The sequence below is a fragment of the Perca flavescens genome, chromosome 4 (genome assembly GCF_004354835.1).
Source record: "Perca flavescens isolate YP-PL-M2 chromosome 4, PFLA_1.0, whole genome shotgun sequence".
Taxonomy (NCBI): domain Eukaryota; kingdom Metazoa; phylum Chordata; class Actinopteri; order Perciformes; family Percidae; genus Perca; species Perca flavescens.
In genome coordinates, this window is record NC_041334.1 from 22,428,092 (window position 1) to 22,446,192 (window position 18,101).

Consider the following 18,101-nt stretch of genomic DNA (forward strand, 5'->3'; position numbering starts at 1 on the left):
ACACAAGAAAGAGTTGGGAGTGCTGACAAATTGTCTTTTGGTCGTCACACAATCAGGTCCCTCAATAAAAAAAGAAAAAAAGAAGATATCCAGTGGAATGGCTTTTATTTAAACTGAAGGAGCCAGGTGGATCTTACTGCAACAAGAAAGTGTCAAGGACCGTCCATCTCATGATACAAAACAGTGGTCTGATGATGGCATTTCTCTGGTAGACAAACCCAGAAGTTATCTCCACAGCTGCTCCCTTATCTTTATAGTTTATGGTAAAGTTTTGTGGATTAATGATGAAAATATATCTCTGTTTATTAGAAAATGTATGATATTCAGCGAGATAACCTTTTCAAACCACTGCTCCTTTTAATAGTTTTAAAGGAACAATCCATTTTTTGGAGAAACATATTGTCTCTTACCCAGAGTGGAATTATCAAAGAATGAATCACACACAGCAATGTGGGACCTTGACACAAAACTGGATGTAACATAAAAGAGCTATCTAGCTTCCCAACAACTCCACACTATTCATTTTTGTACCTATATATAACAATGAAACATTTAGGTTTTATGAGCAGTTACATGTAGGGTTGGGCAATTGGACAAATATATTGTCTATTGGCTGAGTACATCAGTTTTTTGGGGGCGAAATTTGTCACTTTATTTTGCTTATTTAATTTAAGAGAGCCAGCGTGGGAAAAGCAGCGTGAAGAGCCAGCATATTTTGAGTTAAGAATTGCACATACACCTGCAGGACTCTTGGCAATTGCCGGTTGTTTGAGCTAACGGTGGCCGGACAATGTTAACATATCACCCAACCTTAGTTTAGAGATACAGCTTTAACTCTACTAGCAACAAAACCCAGTTAACTGCAAATGATGCGCAGTGATGCTGGGGACATGAATATATTGGTAGTTTGTTAAACTACAACAGCAATTGCACTCTGCATATAAAAAATATCTTTGCAACTACAGAAACAATATGGCTTTTAGTGACACAGACAAATCCTGTTAAACACCACAGAATGCAGAGCGGTGTAGTTCCTGTTGTTTTCATGATCTAATTTGCTCAAAATTCATTGCAATGGTTTGTTACTAATTAATCATGCATGGATGGTTTAATAGGACAGAGTAATCCGGCCACGGTGGTGAAAAGGTACATTTCACGCTGTGAACCATTTTTTATGCGAGTGACATCGGTATAATCAAAAGCCACAGACTAATGAATTCAAGGCTTTTTATTCTTTCTAAATGCGATTACACTTGAACAAAGCATCATTTAGGTTGGAGATCTTCCCAATGCCAAAAGACACTTTTTGTTTCCTCTATGTGATTCTTAGCTGAGTCGACCACATTAAAACTCAATCTGTCAGCCGTGGAAAAAGTTTGTGTCTCTGTGTTTGTGCCAGGAGGTGCTGCTTCCTATAAGCTCTCGGAGGGGCTGTCTGTGGTTTTCCATCATTGTAGTGCAGCAGAGCACATGGTCCAGAGGAGAACATCAATTCATCTAACATGAAATCCTACAGAACATGAAAGGCCAGGATCACAGCCAAGCTTTGAGCGATGACTGTTTCAGCATTTGTGCCAAGAGGAGGAAAAGTGAGAGACGAGAAAGGTGAGAGACAGACAGAGAGGGCGAGCAGAGGGAGGAAGAGGACGGAAAGAGATGCTTTGAGTGTTAAGGCCGCGCCAGTGTTGTATGCCACTCCCCCTCCGCTTCCCCAGGGACATGAATTAAGTAAATGAATGATGGACCCAGCCCACACAAACGCCCCTCTTCTATTGAGACCAGGCAGTCCATTCACGGGGATGAGTGAGGCGTCGACACCAACAACAACAATAACAACAGCAACATAGGAGGCCCTTGCTCCCATTTCTCATCCATACATATGTATGCAGTCACACAGACACACACATATGGCACAGATACCATTGACAACACTGCCAACATACCATTAGGGACACCTAGAAAGAGTTCCTGAGAACAGGGCTGACTAACAAAGCGTGAAGGCAAAGAGGAGTGAACGGGGCAGGCCTGGAAAAAATCTTGGCATCACGTCAATGCAACCACCACAATGATCAGGGATGAGAGGCTATCCCCTCCCTTCCACAATCAGCACATTATCAGGAAGCCCATCAGTGCATGAACCCAGAAAATAAGGCCCGGAAACCTCATGTTCCACCACATTCTGCCCTTTCCTCCTCAGCTGAGCTCTTCTCTGGGATGGGTTCAGGGGGTTCTCGCCCACACAGGGGTGATCTCACTCAGAGATCCGACCTTCAAACTCGGGCATTACTTGCCCGAAGCCACAGCAGCTAATGGAACATGGGGAACATAAATCCGATTGAAGAGAGATCAATCTGAAAAGCGAGGCTTTGCTATTTACAAAGCATTTACATCTCAAACCTTGAACGTGGGCTTTGTAATGATGTTAGCATCTGACTGAGTGCTCAGTTTTCGCAAATTATGCATCCTGCAGAGAGAAGGTATGTAGACTGTGTGAAAGCCGGAGAGGGCTAACGCTAAGAGATGAAATACAACTCTGACAGGAGCAGGATGAGAAAGAGGAATGCTCTGGCTTTTTAAATCCAATAGTGAGACACCACTAACGCAGCCGCCCACAGGATCATGGTCAGGCTCAACCACAGGCCTAATTTCTTCCATAATCACATAGACAGCTACTTGGTCTTCATCCAACATACATTGTACACACAGCGAGGCTTGATAGCCTATTAGTCTAAATCTCCCAAATCTGAAACATTTCATGAGGTTGCGGGTGTTTGAGGTTGCCCAGCTTCTGCCTAAAAAGAACTTTAACCTTTAATTTTTGCAAGGAAGCACTTCCCATAAAACGCTGCCAAACTGGCACAGAGCAAGCTACTTTGATCATATAAACACTCTGCAAAAAGAAATATTTGTACTTTGGCTCCACATCACTTTGTAATGTTGATGAATAGATGTATGGTTAAGAATGCACTTTGGGCTTTAGTCCAAATGTTCCCAGGTGCCAAAAAACACTTCTTCTAAGACAATCTGTATGACAATATGTAAGTGTGAATAAAGTCAGCACTTTTCATTGACTCTAACATTGCACCTTGCAGGGCGAGGTTGTTGCCGGGGCATTGGCACGGAGCTGAGTGGTCCGATGCAGTCTCCAGCTGAGGTAAACCATCTCAACCGACACTCATACACCGCTAATGGGAAGCAGACACACAATTTGTCCTGAGTATGCCTTTGCGCACCCACACTCCTCTCCTCATTCTCACATCCCTCCATCTATCCACGCTCTGGCTGAGATAGCAAACCTGACACTGATGCCCTGTAGTCCATTAGCACTCTCAGAGAGCCACGTCGCAGTCTGCTCTATTGCTCCCTTCACATTTTCCTCCACTCACCCTATCTTCCTGACAGACTTGCACTCCTTATCTGACTCTCTCTGTCCTTCTGCCTCTCTGTCTCTTACCCCTCCTCCTGGATGATGTCTGAGCTGGAACAAGATGTGCTCCTCGAGTTCAACATGTCAGTTTGCGTCCACATGGAGGAGAACAAGAACGTAGTCTCTCATGTCAAATTCAGATAACATTAATGAGATGGGGCTGCAAGACACAATAGCTCCACAGATAACTCTCCTCCAGCCTGTCTCCTCTAATGTAACGTCAGACACACGTGTTATCACTAATAGGATGGCTGTTTGGTTATCGAGTTGCCTTTTCCTACAGTGTGACCTCTCTACCTCCTACAGTTACTCCCTGTCTAGTCTATATCCACGACCTTCCACTTCCGGGATTGCTCCGCTTACCCTCGAAAATTCCTCCGTATGTTCTTCTTTTTGGCCGGATGTCCGTTGCCTTACATTTTTTATGTGTTGGAATTTTAAACTTCGGTGGATTTATGAGGACTATGGTTAACTGCTCCTCAGATATCTGCAAGGCAAATCGAGACAGCTAGCTAGACTATCTGTCAAATCTGAGTTTTCTGTTGCACGACTAAAACAACCTTTGAACGTAATCATGTTCCACCACAACAAGCTCCACAGCGCTGTGGAGGAAGGTCTGGCAATGTGAGACTACTCCCTGTCCAGCAGGACTGAAACTTATTGTCATCATCGATTCATTTGTTAATTATTTCTTAAATAAATCAATTCATCAGTCTATAAAATGTCAAAAAAGAATGAAAAATGCTTCAAAGCGTAAAATAGCTGGTTTTGTTGAATCATTTCCTAACCAAATGGTATTTAATTTGCAATGACATCCAAATTAGTTATCACATCGCAGGCACTGGAACCAGCAAATGTCTTGGAGTTTTGCTTGATAAACCACTTTGAGAAACAATGAATACACTATCAAAAATATTGACCGACTAAGCAACTTATCAACTTATTGTTTTTGCGAAAACCGCCAATCTTGCAGTGCTCTATGAGAACACTACTATACTATAGATGTATTAGGGTTGCAACTAATGATTATTTCCATTATTAGTTATTCTAGTCAATATTTTTGATTTATCAGTAAAAGGATATGCTGAATAATCATTTTAATGATTCGTTAGTTAAAGGATTACCTGTACTTGCAGATATTACTTGCACTTTAACGGTCTTTGTACATCTGTTTATTGTATCCGATGTGTGCACCATAGCACTGAAGGAACTTGAATTCTTCCCCTGTATACTATACTATTGTATATAGAGACAACAACAATAATTTCTACGTTTTACTTTGATTAATATTAGAATCACCTAAGCTCAAACAAACGCAGCTTTACAAGTTGATCTGACGTCCTCATATGTGTTAAAGCAACACTGAATATAAACTCAGAAAACACAAGACATTTTTGTTTACAATAGTCACCATATAAACGAGGTCAATGGCACTGCAGTAACCTGATCCCCCCACTGACAGACAAATGATAATGAATGATAGCTGTCTGAGTAAACAAGTGGAGAGGTGCCCTTGACCCGCTGTCTCCTTAATTCCAGTCCGGGCTGCTCACGGATTGCTCCCACACCTCGGTCACATCTGGAGAGCACGGCCAGTCGGGTGAGGCCTCCGCACAGACAAACCAATCCTTCAGTTATTCGCTCACTAAATCGCTCACAACCCTCCCCGACACTCTGACAAGACCAGACTGCAGCCTTATAAGTCTATTGTTTTGGCAAATTTATTTTCTCGTTTGTCTTAACCAAGCCTTGGAGCCTCCACGATGCTTTACTTCAGGATTTCCTGAGAGCAGACGAGACAGCAGACATCAGGGGAAATAAGCACAATGCTGTGATTACATCCCGCCTCTCCTCTGTGGAAAACATCATTTGAATCCGATTTGGTTCGTGAAGAGTGACAGGTAGGCGCTGCTATGGCAACCGAACCAAAGCAGTGTCATATAAAGCTCTTTACAGAAGCTCTGCAAGCATGTGAGCGCATGCATGCACACAAACAATGCAGACATAACCACATGGACTTGACATGAATATTAAGACTCTCTCCCATCCCTCTCTGTCACTTTGAATCTTGAGAGAACCGCCTCTTGTAAAAGCCATTGCTCGCTCTCCAACTCTGGCTTTAACCACAACTGTCGTCCTCTTCCACCCCCCTTGTCGCCCTCGTGCTCTTCTTCTGCAGGTGGCGAGGTTGAACACAGCCTGCATAATAATCTGCCTCTAATAATGATTAAAATCACACCTTTAGAATCATGGGCTCTGTAAAGTGCTCTGAAGCCAGAAATAAAACAATTACAAAGACTCCACTAATCACTTTAACTACACAAGCAAATCAAGTTCCTCAAACATGACAAATAAATGACATCGGTCTGATGTACCACTGTTGCTTTTGACTATTTTTATCCTGTCTGCCACATTTCGATCTAAAAAAATTGGCTGCAGCAGGAAACCAAGAGACACAAACACACCACAATGTTCACAAACACCCACCAGGATGCGCACACGCACACACACACACACACACACACACACACACACACACACACACACACACACACACACACACACACACACACACACACACACACACACACACACACACACACACACACACACACACACACACACACACACACACACACACACACACACACACACACACACACACACACACACAAATAGTGTGGCTGTCTTCATCCCCTGCTGAGTGTTGCCCCCCTTTACACAGCAGACAGAACTGGATAGGGCTATTTATCGAACCTGCCAAAGCATCCCCTATGTACAGTAACTATCATTTACCAAAAGAACATAAAACAATCAACATGAATGTTTTTAAAGTAAATGGCCCGATCGACATTGTTAGGGGAATGAGGTTAGTTGGAGCACTTTCAAGGCTTGGATGGACATTCCAAAATGTCTGGTTCTTTGATAAAAAGTTTAAGGTGCAACTCTGCGTACATGAGGACACAAGGACTAGGTCCAGTGTTTCAGTTAGAACCATGCTATCAGCAAGTTCAACATTTGGTTATGCGAGACACTAATAGCAAGTAAAAGCTAACAATTATAGTCTGCAGAAACCTGATGAAACATTCAGCAGTTTAAATCAGTTTATTTTTAGATTCTGCGTCAATGTCAGATGTAATCAGCAACTATGGCAAAGTGTTTTATTCTCCAGTTGCAATGATGAAGCCGCTTGTTCTCTGTAACAACACTGACTCGTGCTCATGGGTACTGTAGTAGTATTATTTCTGATAAACAAAGTACTGTATGATAAACCTTTAGTTTGGTACATTTTCCAGACTTCTGTACTTCTACTAGAGGAACATTGATGATGTTATTAGAGGGAAAAAAATGAAAATGCAAACATTGAAATATGTGAATGTAGAGAAGTTAGGGAGTTACTCGCACCAACAGTAAACCTCATGTCATCTGTTGTCAAAATATCTAATTGCGATTATTTTGACTGATATCGTGATTGCAATATGATTCACGATATTAAAGGGAATGATCATGTTTGTATCATTATTCTCATTTTCATTGACTAATATTAAATCTTGAAAAATTAAAATGATTATAGTGTGATTTTTACGAGGATCTGTACCAGTGATGCAAGTGGATAGGTTTTGTAGGCCGGGATGTCTCTGCAGATTTGGATATTGCACTAGTCCATAATGCAATTTCGATAATTTTGCGATTAATTGTGCAGCCCTAATTACAGTATGCCATTGTCTTCACCACACTCTTGTGAAATAAAAGGTTAAAGTTTCAGCTCCAGTCCTGAACCAAACTTCTACACTGTTGTCAAATTACCTTGAGCATTAAAAATATTCCGGCATTGTGCTTCACCGCATCTCACTGAAGAAGACAAGCTTATTCTGAGGAGGCTGGATGAGTGGATCTGCTCCTCCCCAGTACAAATAATTAAATCTATGATTAAAATGCCTAAAGACTGGAATAATAAATAGCAGAGTGATTACGGTTTCATTTGGATGTTGTGCATTTTTATCACCACAGGGGGAGATTCCAGCATTAATAAGTGCTTAGGCGCGGGCTCTGCTTGTCAGCTCAGAAGAAATATTCAAATCTCAGCAAACTGTTTTCAATCTAGAGCTTTTCACTGGGAGCAGTGATTTGTATTTGTATTTCTCTCTGTGACACCATTATAGGGTGGGGAGCCAGCAATTTATCGAATGAAAATTACTCAAAAGAGCTACACAATATTGACAAATTTTTTCCTTTAAAGCCTGCAATCGTAGTTAGCACTGCACTTACTTTACATTAGCCTAGCTTGTACGCAAAACCTTTCTGCGCATATACTGTATCCACCCACTCCTCCTTTATGCATTCCACTGCCCTCTCGCTGTTGTGCCTTCATCTCAATGAAGGTCTGGGCACTTTAGAGACCCCACCGCCTTTTGAGTGTAATAAAACAGTTTGCTCCTGCGGTGGGCAGCATACTGGTTGCTCTCTTCCCTTACCTCACACTGCCAACCTCTTATCAACAAGCAAATAGAGAGGGTGTGAGTGTAGAGTAAAGGCAGAGGAGGAGGAGGACGAGGCAGAGGGAGATAAAAAGAGAAAGAAACAGACAGAAAGGACACTATATTTAGCACTGGAGCTGTCACCTTCTGTTTTTCTCTCCTGAATAATCATAGTTTGACAGCATGTATCCTGCAGAGCAGAGGTTGCTGGGATGCACTACTCCCCTCCCCTCTTCGTCCCCCACCAGCAGCATCTCTGGAGGGAAAGTAGCAAAGTATTGTAATAATTGCTGCGGGCTTGCGTGCCACAGCCACCACACATTACTCTGTGGAAACATTTTGCAGTGCCCTGACATTCTCTAATGGAGATAATAAAAGTGAGGCAGCTTTGGACTACTTTGCCAACAGGTACAATGTTGCATATGTGATGCATACCAAGAGAGCAAACTGCACCCAAGTACTGTATGTACGCATGAGCAACAATGTGACCAAAAGACTGCCATCCATAATTTCTAAGAATTTGAATGCACGTAGGACAGGGACAGTAAAAGGCTGTGACAAACTTGTTACCGTCATGTACCGATGATGATTATCTGCTGGGAAAGAAGTAAACAACCACAGCTGGTAGGATGTGAATTAGTTAATGCTGAGAGTGTGTGGTTCAAATGGAACACAATGGACTTAAACCAGAGCTAAATGCTTATTTGCTTTTGTGGAAAATCTAGCAAACCAGCATTGCTGTTGTTGTCTGCTCATTTCTCAAAAATAAACACATTATTTATTATTCAGTTTAGAAGAAATGTTGCATCTGTATGTCATGTATTTCCTAAAGCTTTAAAAACGTCCTATGGCATGAAAATTTCACTTTATGAGGTTTTTTAACATTAATATGAGTTCCCCCAGCCTGCCTATGGTTCCCCCAGTGACTAGAAATGGCGATAGGTGTAAACCGAGCCCTGGGTATCCTGCTCTGCCTTTGAGAAAATGAAAGCTCAGATGGGCCGATCTGGAATCTCCTCCTTATGAGGTCATAAGCAATAAGGTTACCTCCCCTTTCTCTGCTTTGCCCGCCCAGAGAATTTGGCCCACCAATGAGAGAGAGACATCATGGCTTGCAAACAAGCAAAGTGGCAGTTGGTCAATCCTGAACAGTTAAAAAAAAAAAAAAAAATCCATTTACAAAAACAAACAAACAAAAAAATCCTCACCATTATGTGTGAGATAAATCCACAAGCAATTAGTCTCTGTTCCCTCCACGTTTGGACATGTTGACCACCTCTATATTCTACATAAATATTCATTAGGCAAAGCAAAACCATGAGCACCTCACACTGTGAATAATTATTATCATTGCATATTACCAATAAGTTAAAGATTACATTGAAGCAATCTACTGAGGATGTTCCGCTTTGCAATGCATGTCACATAATGTTTAACATCTCTGATAATGCATGTAAGATAATGCACTTTAATGTGTAATGTGACTAATAAATGACATTACTTTTGTAGCTAAACAGCAGGAGGGTTTCTGGGTTATGATAACAAGCAATTCCTAATGATTAGCCAATCACAGTAGCTGGTTACATACAGCCTGTTCACCTTTGTTTGAAGGAGATAGATCAAGGCTATCAAAGCAGCTAGGAGATGTGTCTAAATGACTTATGGTTTGCTTTTTTTTAATGTCTGTGGGATTGTTGCAGGCAAACACCTTGTCTGTCAGGTTTGTCTGAACTTTGACTAAAGATCCATTCAGGCTAGCCAGGGTTCATGTGCTAGCAGACAGGTTAGATGTGGATAAGCTTTCAGCAGCCCATTGATTGCTGAGACATGATTGCAGCAAAGCCTGGCTGAGGCACTTTGCTCTGTCTCCAGTGTCACAATTATACATATAATAAGGAGTGAGGAGGCTGGGCGAGGTACAAGGAGATACACGTTGCTTTGGTATCCTTCATACAGTCTGAAGAAAGGTGTAATATCTCATTGCAAGACATAGGTGGTTATGACTAAAATACTTTCTCTTTCACCAGTGAAGGCAAAAGGACACCAGCAGTACAGACCACCTACATAGAGACACGTCACATGGATATAACTTAAGGAAGACAAAGGGCCTCTCATGTACTATATATACACATAAATCTGCCTATAGAACATAATTTAGATGAAGTCTATTGTTGTATGGATCAAGCTGTAAAGTTCAAACTCAGTAGCAGCTCCTAATTATTCAGAGAGGTGGAGGACATCTCGCAATTTCTGATCTTAACCCTGAAAACAGTCGAGGGAGATGAGCCGATAGTGAAGTCTTTGTTCAGGCGTAACAATCATCGACGCATTACGTGGGACAAAAAGAGTGTCGGAGAAAGTGCAGAGGAAGGAGTAACCTTAAGATTGTCCCTGAGAATTACAGGACTGCCTGGCTTTGTCTGGTTTTCTTCCCAGAGCTAACCTTGCACCCAGGTGTTCCACAAGGACTAAAGAGGCCAAAGACAAACAAAGTTAAACACTTTCAAATGGGCCAGAGGATTAGCGTAACAAGCTATTACTTGTTAATATGGTGCCATTCTCCCACAGTTTGAGGGCAGTTAACCTCTGGTGTGACTGGCTTCTGTTTGAAGGGTCACAACCTCGCAAAGCCCCACGCACTAAAATAGCACGTGATTATAGACCTTGTTTAAAAGTAAATATAGGAGTTCTCAGCAGCTGATCTAAGCCAGCCTCGTTCAGTCTTTTATGAGTGATAATACACCTGTGACCTCTTGTTTATGGGATATCATCCGTACATCTAACAACTAGGTTATTTGAAAAGGTTATTTTCATAACTTCAACTACACTTTTTAATTAATCTAATAATTTATTTAAAAAAGTTACAGAGCAAACAATAGCATGTTGTTCAATTGTACGTTTTTGGAAAACACAATGTTTAATTTGAGTGATGCATTGCTGCCCTGTGTTTTGTGTGTGTGTTGTATGTATGTATGTATGTATGTATGTATGTATGTATAAGTCAGGGTTGGTGACCTATCCTACGTGCATTGAATGGACATTCCTATGCTCTTAGCGTCTGTTTGCTCCCTTGGTCCTTATCACAGTTAATAAACTGACAAAATTATCAGCGTAGGTTGCTTAAGGTTGTTTACTTTGTAAACCTTAGTTTTAAGTAATCTGCTGGTAATGTGGTGGTATCTTTGTTTTTTTTATTTTGGGATCCTGCAGACATGGAGCTTAAATGTTGAACATACTACAAGTGCATAACATTCACTAGAATATTCCATGATTAAACAATTCATATTAATAGAAACATATGGACATAAATTGAAAAATAATGATTAGTTCAAGTAATAAAGTTGTTGCCAAATACAAGTGGGCAGGATTTTCTTCAGCAATTAAACTTAAGCTGCTATGTCACTGTGATGTTACATGTGATCTGATTTGTTCAGGCTTTTATGCAGGAAAATCCTTTAGCTTTCAGTTATGCAGAGTTCCAGGAAAACTGTACAAAGAGTACAAAACAGACACAACTGAAACGTAGTGATTAATAAAAGACAGTGTATGTAGAATGGAAATTCAAGGAAAGTGTTTAGTTCAAGATGTTTATAACAGAGGGTCACACTGAAATGCAGAACTAATACTGTATACTCTATATTTCATACAAGATATTATCATGTTTCTTCAGAGAAATGTGTGTGTATCTTATGTATGTGTATAACCCGTTGTCTGTTGCTTTGACAGAGTGCAACAATTTAAAAAGCAAAGACAAAGTGTTTTGGACTGCAGCCAAAAGCAGCAGCATCTTCTCTACCAACAGTATAAAATGTAAATAATCAGTGGGAAGTGATACTGTGTAACCTTTGTGGATAAACATGTGAAGCTAGGTCACAGACAGAAGCAAACTCAACAGTGGGGAAAAAAAGGTTATATTAGCTGCTACAGTTAATACATAAATTAATACTACATGTGTAGCTCATCTCTTGTTTTGTTTAATAATCAAAATTGAAATGCTTATTAAAAATGAGCTCGGATTTATGTTATCAGAAGGCGCTTATTACAACAGATCTGTATGCCAACACTAGACACATATCATGAAACCTAAAGCCAATTATTTGGTTAAGTACACTGGCACATAAAAAATGAAGAAAAGCACATTACGGAGCTATTCCCGGCAGTACGGTGCAAAACCAATACAATTAGGGAATGAACAGCTAAGGGGGCATTTCCAGTCTCCAGCTATCTGACGTTGCTCTGTGAAGCATAAAGTAACCTCCAAAACTAATTAAAAACAAAAAAGGAACTCAATTAAAAGAAGTAGAAAATAAATGAACTCCAGTTCACCAGCGGAGGGTGAAATCCAACTTGATTAGAGACAGGGAAATAGACTTGGGGTGGTGAGAGAGGAAACAAACAGGTAAGCAAACTATCTGAGAGAGAGAAAGTGGAAACGGGTAAATCTTTTTTTTTCTAAGTAGTTTAGCAAAAGACCACGACATGAAGTAACAACAAACATATTAAAGCAAATAAGTTATTTCTGCTATTCCAGGACAAGCTAGATTTGACTAGAGACAAATGACAGATCATAGATGTTGAAAGAAAAAAAAACATGATTTTCCACAACTCCACAGTTCAATGCCATGGTTTGCAGAGAAACCTTCAGTTCCCATTTAGTGTTCCTAACTGTTCAAACTGGGCACAGAGTGAAGATCTGAAATGTGGTGACCTCATGACAGATGCTTACCAAAGTCTTCTTCAGAGGCAGAGGTACTATAAAACCTTGAGAGCTTTACATGGACATGATGGCTACGCCGGTGCTGGAATGACAAAGCACATGAGACTGCACCGCTGAGACCTATTTTAACAGGACAGTTCAACACACACAGGGTCTCATGTGGCACTGGCAAACATTCATAACATGCTGGATCTGCACCCTGAGTGTGTGCCCAGCCAAGTGTTAAATCTCACTTGATTTAAGAAGGGAGCCGAGGTCGCACAAAGGCCTGTTTGGGGAACTAATGGCAGCCAGGCGGTTAAATGAAGACATATTCTTTGGTCCTGAATAGTCAGGATAATCAGCTGCACATCTCCTCATCCCTCTCATCACGCCTCTCTCACACCGACACACAATCAAACTCTCTGTTAAGCAGTAAAAGAATACACAGGCCTGCCAAGCCCTGAATTCAGCTAGTGCCAATAGTTTACCCACAACAAAACCAAGGCATAAAAGACTGATGACAGAAGTGACCAGAAGTGGTGATGTACATGTCTGTAGAGAAACACAGAACTAAACAGTGGGTCACAGACACAGCAAGAATTGTGAGTGCCTTACCTTTGAAGGACAGGAAGATCCTGGGAGCAGAGAGGGGCTCGTTGGAGGCGGGCAGTGCCCCGGACGATAAGGCCAGCAGGGCCAGTAACCAGCACAGTTTGTCCCACAACATTGTCCCTCTGTTTGTTAACAGAGGAAGAGAGTCCAGGAGCTGAGGGACAGAGAGGGATGAGCGTCAGACAATAAGCCTGCACTTCCATCTCACAAACCAACTGCAGCAACCAATTCTCAGTCACTGAGCTGCATAGTGTAGCCTTTTTGCTATACTGAAGTCAGACACTGACAACACAGAACATCAAGCAGGGGCTGAGACACATCTGTTATGTAGCCTTCCACATACGGATCTGTTATGTAGCCTTGTAAATCTGCTGTGCATTGGCTGTTGGTTGGACATCTTATTAAGGATGCTTAAAATCTTGCCCCGGTAATTTTAACAGGGTGTGCAATATGGACCAAGTAACTTAACTCAAACCATAAAACCTGAGGGTTGTAAGAGTCTGGGAAGAAAACTCTACTGATGAATCTCTCATTGTAATGTGCCCTTCCTAACCGCCCACAGTTATTCTTGCCTACGTTTGCTTCTGTGTGCTGTAAGGGCAACAGTGTGAATGGACGTCTCCTCTCAGCTGGGAGAGCCACAAGGAGCCCGCCGCACCTCGCCACTCAATGCCGATCCTCACTTTAATATACAAAACGTGTTTGTGAATGCGGCAAATGCCTGGTCAAGAAATATTATCACTATAACACATCAAGAGCTGAATTTCACCAGCAGTAACCTACAGGGAGTTGCTCGTTAAGCCTGTCAAGCACTGGGAGTGCTCAAATCACAAAGCGCATCAACATGCTGTTTTGAGCCACAAAGGGAGCTGAAGTTAATAATATCCACCACAAAAAGGATCTGAAGACGCTCCAAGTTATCAGCGTGCGTACAAAAAAAAGACAACCGTGTAGGCATGTACAATGCATTGACTGTGCCACGTTTGGAGACAATAAAACAATTTTAGCGAGCGTGTTTTGCTGTAATTATCCATGCACGGCACTGATCTACTCATAAACGTGGTTCGGAGTCTGAGGTCAAACTGTCAGTTAGGGTTTAAGATCAAGTTCCACATTGAGCCCTGAAGGCACAACTCCAAAGCAGACCGTAAACCAAAATAAAGCGTGACTGGGCTTTGAGTTATGAGGACATGAACATGAACCTCGTGTCATTTATAAGAGGATTTTATCATTGTGAAAAGTAGCGCTGAGGAGCAGTTACATACACTCGATCACTGGACATCAGATTATGAAGATACAATACCACAAAAAACTTTCAGTGAGCGCGCGCCCGCACACGCACGCACACACACACACACACACACACACACACACACACACACACACACACACACACACACACACCTATAGGCGAACTGACATAGCCCATGTTACTTAAAATACTTAAATAAGCCTTTTACATTATTTGACAAAACTTTTAAAAATAGATTTTGAATATTAGAGCCCTAATCTTGCTCGACTCCACCAAATGTGGCTTCCTACAAATTTATAAGCACATATGTATCAATAGCCTACAAATAATGAATTCGACTTGTCATGTGTCAAAACAGCACTTACCTACCTTCTAGTTCCGTCCAGTAAATATTGTGATAAAGCTGGTCAACATTTAAAACCATCCACCCCAGATCCTTTGAGCTCCTCTGTCCGCACGCAGGAGTATCGGTGTATCCGCCGCAGATCCTGCACGATTATCCCCAGAGCCAAACAAAAGCTTGGATTTAAATTAACTTGACGGGGCCGCCTTAACTTGAAGTGATCTCTAAATCGCATCAACAGATTCTTTTTTTATTCTTTTTTTTCCTCCACTAAAGGAGGTTAGAAACAAAGAGTTGTTCCTGGAGAAGAGTGGCAGAGAGGAGCGCAGCGACGCTCAAGTGTGTGTGCAGGAAAGCGTCTTCTGCAGGTGGATACACTCACTGAGGTCTCCCGGCAGTGGACACACCCATGGGGGAGGGAACCTACCTTAGCATCCCTGCGCTCCCTCCCGCCCCAACATTTAGCACGAAACAAGGCTGCTCCGCATTTTTGTACACGCAAGAAAGGCTACAGAGGTAAACTGGTAAATGATTAAGAACACACTATAGGCTAGACCTGGGGTAAAGGGCAGGAGGAGATCAAAAAATCAATGTTTCCCTTAAAAAAAAAAAGAAAACATTTATTTTTACCTCCGCCAGTCCGTCTGTGTTTGTTTGTTTGTTTGTTTGTTTGTCTGTCTGTCAGCAGGATTACAGTAAAACTACTATCCTAATTTTCATGAAACTTGCTGGAAGGGTGTAGCATGGGCCAAGGACCGAGAGCTCATTAATATTCATTACATTTTGGAATGGATCCGATTTATGCGGATACACAAATTATTTTTCATGCGCATTAGTGGCATGACTTTTCCATTAGGTGGTGCTACGGCTTTTTCGGTAGCTCTGCGTATTTTTCCCATCTTCGTTATGTTTGCAGCTGCGACCTGGGATGCTACAGACAGACACTCAGCGGCAACGTTTAGATGGTGAGTTTTAGTTTGTGTGATTAATTATCATGTTATATTTATAGGCTAGTATCTCTGCCGACATTAGACTAGCCTACATGTCTTTTAGATGTTGTAGCAGGCTGGCTCAGTTTTAAAGCTAGAGTGAAGGTATCGGTATCATGTCATGCTAGCTTGTCAGGAAGGGGGCTAAATAAATTGGCAAAGGAAAAACTGGTTCCAATAGTTTTGGAAGTATATGGTTGCAGTTTCAGATTTCCATATCATAGAAGACTGGCCTATTGGCTTTGGCGAAGGTCTGCGCTCTCTGTCCTGCTCTTCTAGTTTAAATCTATTTTTAATGACTTTACAAGCATTTGGCAACAAATATTCACACATGCGTCCTCAGTGTCTTAGTATTTCCCTCTGACCATCATCATATCCTATTTCCCATGTATTCAGATATGGAATTTGGGTTTTTATTTTTTCCTATAAGGTGTGGGCACACATTTGCATTTAGGCCACTTCTGCACTTATATGTCAGTGTGATCTGTTCCCCTGAAGTTGATTCACAGAGTTGATAACAAAACCTAAAGCCTTTATGATATAATTATGCAGTTTGTTTTCATTTCCATTAGCATTCATCTTTGTCACCAAAAGGTAAACACATCAAGATTAATATAAAGCTAGATTAAGATAAAACAAGCAGAGAAATGCATTTTATTGGAGCTCTCAAACAGTGAAACATTTCCAATCAAAATATGCAAAATCACTGTAACACATGGTAACTTGGATTAATGTGAAGTAGGCCTAGGCTTTATTTTTCCTGAGAAAAGCAATATTTAGCTGTGACAAATTCACAGCAACCTGTGTCTAAGATGTTTCAGTTTTATCGGTGATGCTTTTTTTAAGAGGGTGAGATGTCTTTTTGAATGTCCTGTGACTGTCAGGTACTGATTTTTATTTGCTGACTGGTGCCAACATCGAGTTGTGCTTGAGAAGCTCTCCGATGCCAGGGCGGAGACAAACAATTGCTCAGTATCTGCTGGTATTGGCAGTCTCGCAGTATGGAACAGTGTTTGTTTTTTGAATGAGACATGAATCACTTACTGTATTTTGACTCAGGAGGAAAAGGAAGAATATCACATTTTATATTTGATGCAAACAGCTGCTGCATGACTCTTCAGCACAAGAGGAATCTGTCTGCGTGTTCACATAAGAAACTGTTGAAAAGTGGCCAGATTGAGATAAGGTAGATTTATTCCGACACCTCGACGACCTGACAGAGGATCACTGGCTCTCGCCTCAGATAGGCATCAGATATTCATGGAGAAAATGGAGCCTTAAATCTTTTAATCTCACTCGATCCCTCCCCTGATCACACTGGCTTATTTAGCTTCTTATCCAGTCAATGCACAAGGCAGCTGACACCCATGTATGCATGCTTATTATTGCATAAATGATAACTACAGTGGCATAGGTTTCATGCATGTTATGGGGATGTTACTATTGCAGGAATGTATACAATCAGATTGGAATTTAGAGAATACAATCACTGTCTTTCATTGAATTATGGCTGTGGAGCTGATTTACTGTTTCCTTTGTGTCCGTTCACAGGAAGCGTAATGTTACAGTGAAAAAAAACAGAACCTGCAAAACTGACTGGGTGGTTATTTCACTGAAACTTACTTGGGTGCTGCATTTAAAGTAACCAATTTGAGGATGAATGACTTTGCATGTTTATTTTATCATTTATTTTGTCAAACATGCAAATACTTTGCTTCTTTTTTTTATGCGTTTGTGTTATGTAGAATAAATTGGATTCATGACAAAAAGGCACGTTAAGCACATTTATCTAAATGGGAACAAAAAGATACCAGATCCCCGGCTGTGACTTTGAGTTTTCTGTCCTTTGAAAGATGTCTTGGAAAGATAATCATTACATTAGTCTATGCAAAAGGGGCTTCACACTGTGACTCCAGGCTTTGATGCTCATAGCCGAGAAAGCAAGAGAGCTCAGCATCAGCATTTGTCATTAAAAGTGTTGAATTTCCCTTGATACTGGCAAAAAAAAGCTCTGGGAAACAATTATCCCCCACGCTGACGAGCTCACACACACAAGGTGGAAGATATTGATATGTTTCAGTCCATCTGAATCTCGGACGATCTTGAAAAATCATTAGACTCTTTTAAAGTATGCAGGTGGGCTTGTTTAAAATGTGGTCCGAGCACCAGACAGTACATAGCCAAATAAATAACAACTTTCATAAAAATCTGGAACACATCTCCCAATCCCTCAGGACACACCAAGAATAAATCAGTCACATAAAATCTCTTTCCCTAAACTTCACATATCAGCAGTTTAAA

At 41.2% G+C, this 18,101-nt stretch overlaps 1 protein-coding gene and 1 long non-coding RNA gene across 7 annotated transcripts in view; one reads left to right on the forward strand and one right to left on the reverse strand.

Moving 5' to 3' along the window:
• The window catches only part of sema3fa (sema domain, immunoglobulin domain (Ig), short basic domain, secreted, (semaphorin) 3Fa), a 52,210-nt gene extending 36,929 nt beyond the window's left edge, over window positions 1-15,281 (reverse strand). For 3 of the 5 annotated variants that reach the window (XM_028576005.1, XM_028576002.1, XM_028576007.1), the window contains exons 1-2: window positions 14,838-15,281; window positions 13,220-13,370 (exon numbers count right to left, since the gene is read on the reverse strand). In XM_028576005.1, coding sequence (XP_028431806.1) covers window positions 13,220-13,331 — 112 coding nt within the window. In that variant the 5' untranslated portion in view covers window positions 13,332-13,370; window positions 14,838-15,281. Of the gene's footprint in view, window positions 1-3,454; window positions 3,536-13,219; window positions 13,371-14,833 lie in introns of those variants that run through there. The other 2 variants (XM_028576004.1, XM_028576006.1) reach the window with 2 other exon arrangements.
• A 362-nt stretch (window positions 15,282-15,643) lies between these two features.
• The window catches only part of LOC114554797 (uncharacterized), a 34,577-nt gene continuing 32,119 nt past the window's right edge, over window positions 15,644-18,101 (forward strand). For both annotated transcript variants that reach the window (XR_003692467.1, XR_003692466.1), the window contains exon 1: window positions 15,644-15,776. This is a non-coding gene — a long non-coding RNA (uncharacterized LOC114554797). The remainder of the gene's footprint in view (window positions 15,777-18,101) is intronic.